This window comes from Saprolegnia parasitica, assembly GCF_000151545.1.
Source record: "Saprolegnia parasitica CBS 223.65 unplaced genomic scaffold supercont2.573, whole genome shotgun sequence".
NCBI lineage: Eukaryota > Oomycota > Saprolegniomycetes > Saprolegniales > Saprolegniaceae > Saprolegnia > Saprolegnia parasitica.
The window spans coordinates 2,985-5,388 of record NW_012156967.1 but is presented as its reverse complement, the minus strand read 5'-3'; the positions used below and the strand labels follow the sequence as shown (position 1 = coordinate 5,388).

The 2,404-nt window shown below is 56.9% G+C and overlaps 1 protein-coding gene across 1 annotated transcript; it reads right to left on the bottom strand.

The window, feature by feature from the left end:
* Window positions 1-2,080: 2,080 nt before the first annotated feature.
* SPRG_21903 (hypothetical protein) lies at window positions 2,081-2,402 on the bottom strand (the record flags this gene model as incomplete). The annotated part of the gene is made up of 2 exons (XM_012356755.1): window positions 2,081-2,107; window positions 2,157-2,402. Coding segments are annotated over 2 exons (273 nt in total), but the record flags the coding sequence as incomplete, so codon positions are not given.
* Window positions 2,403-2,404: the final 2 nt, after the last annotated feature.

Here is a 2,404-nt window from a genome sequence, read left to right as displayed (position 1 = left end):
GGCTCGTTGCATCTGGACGACGACAGGAGGCGGTGTCCGTGAGCGAGGCGCCTTGCCGCATCGAGCGCGACACTTGGGCTTGGGCCAAGTCGACGGCGGAGAAGAGCACCACGCCCGACGAGCTGAGCATGATGCAAGAGTATTGTGAAATGAGTCTTGCTTGTCAGTTGGGTGTGAGTAGCGAGGGTGGTGCGCAGTCCAGTCGAGTGACTTGATCTATCGTTCGCGAGTAAACGTGATGGCCATCTTGGTATCTACGTTAGGAAGGAGAGAGTGGACAGGTCATCCAGAACGTGGATCCAACTGCGGGCGGAGATCGACCACCCATTTCTGCAACATGTGGTGGGCTGTAAGCCGTTGCTTGAAGCCCGCGGCACTAGGCTAACGGCAAGGATCCCACCGTGATCCCCTGCGCTTGAAGTATGGTCAGCACCTGTCCAGCGTCCTTTGGCGCATACAGGCGCTGCGGTGCTGGCCTCAATGCAAACAAACGGTCGTGTCCACAACTCTGCGACCCACGTCATCGTCTAATCGCGATGCACACCGACGACCGCAGTGTCCAAGTGACGGTGTCACCCAAGTTGCACGAAACCATGCGATCTCACCTTGGTTTGTGGGGCCCTCCGTGACGGCAGTGTAAAAATGTAGCTATTTGCGAGTTCGTACCGCGTCGAAAATCGCACGACGGAGACGTCCACTGGCTCGAGGATGGACTGCGCAGCCGCGGGAGCCTGGTCCACGATGCAAACACACACAAGGCGTGTCAACACAATGGCAAGTGCACGCGCCAGCGACTGTCTGGCTACTTGCTGTCGGGCCAGCGCGCGCGATAAAAAGACAAAAATCGAAGAAGGCGATGAAATGGATTCGGATGTCAAGCAGCAACGACAACGCGTCGATCACAGATAGCACCAAGCACGTTCGGACGCATCTATTGCGCAAGAGACGGGCAACCAACGTGGCTACGCGGAATCACCTTGGCGCGTGTTTGAGGCCTGAAGGTATGGCGATGGACCGTATCTCGCAGCGCGTTTGGGTGTACGTTGGGCAGACATGGGCGGGCGCGGACTCTCATGACAGCGCTTGTGGCCATTAGCGGTATGGTAGCATTGGTGGGCTCACTTGGCCATCCTTACCCCTCGCCTGTTGTTGGGTCTGGGGCTTTGCAGTCGTCGTGAGCAGCGAGTGGGCAATGCAAGCCCATCCTTGAGCATGCTGCGAAGCGCTGGGTGCGAAATGGTTGCCGATAGCTCCAGTGTACCGAACCACGGACATAGCCGACCAAGAACAGCGCTTCCTGGCGTTCGAACACTCGAAATACTGTAAGAGACGAACGAACAGCACCTCTTCAGAAATGCTTTGTGACTCTGCTGGAGGACGTAGCACGGCGAGCTTTGCGGTAACGTTAGCTCGGTCGTGCCGTAGGGTCGATCGACACAGCTTTTCACCTCCTGTGCCCTTCTTGGCGCAGCGGGAGCGGTGTATGGTCGCTTACGGGATGGGCAGCTTTGTTTATGCCTTGGGTGACCGTAAAGGATGCTGCTTCAAGTGGACGGCAGCGGCTGCGCGGTCCACATCAATTCTGCTTGGCGTTTGCTCTGAACGCAATCGCGCTGGCGAACGTACGCAGGCAGCGCCATCGCGTCCGTTCGTTCGCGTAGAGGCGGGTGCGAAATGCTGGACATTAAAGATCCACCGTCGCGCCGAGTTTCGCATCAAAATGCACTAGCACCAACTAGGTACTAGGTACAGGAAATGAGCAAAAACGAAGTAACGTCGCCACGAACGGGAACACTTTCAAGTGCTCTTATGTGGTTTCGGTAGTGTATGGACAACTTGCTTTCTCGCCCTTTAGCACTTAGCACCTAGGGGGTCGTACACTACCAATGGGTGTCAATGCCTTGGGTAGCACCTCTCAGCCAGCGCTAGCCACGCTGCGCGATCACGTTGCGTCGTGGGCGTCGGCAAAGTTGGCGTCCAAGCACTCGCATTTGCTGCGCTGTGCGACTCTTCACAAAACGTTTCGAGCAACAGGCGACAAGTCTGCGTTGTGGGATTGATACTATTCCCTTGTCGCTTGTTAAATATCAAGGATGTACGTCACCATCTACACAGAACAAGGTATGATCCGGCAGGATTTCGTCAGCTCGTAATACCTGGGATAGAAGAAAGCAGCACACAAACATAAATACAATCGACCAGCTCAGCGCGCACGACTCGGGCGTCTCGTCTTCGTCTTGGAGACCCGCGGGCCCAAAGACAGCGTCCCACGGAAAGGAAAGCGCTTGGAAAAAGACGACGCTGCCCCAGCTCACGCTGACGTCCGGCGTCGGCGACCGGCGACCGCTGCTCGCGCTGCGAACGACCGGTTTCGCCGCTGCGAGACGCGCGACGCGACGTTCTT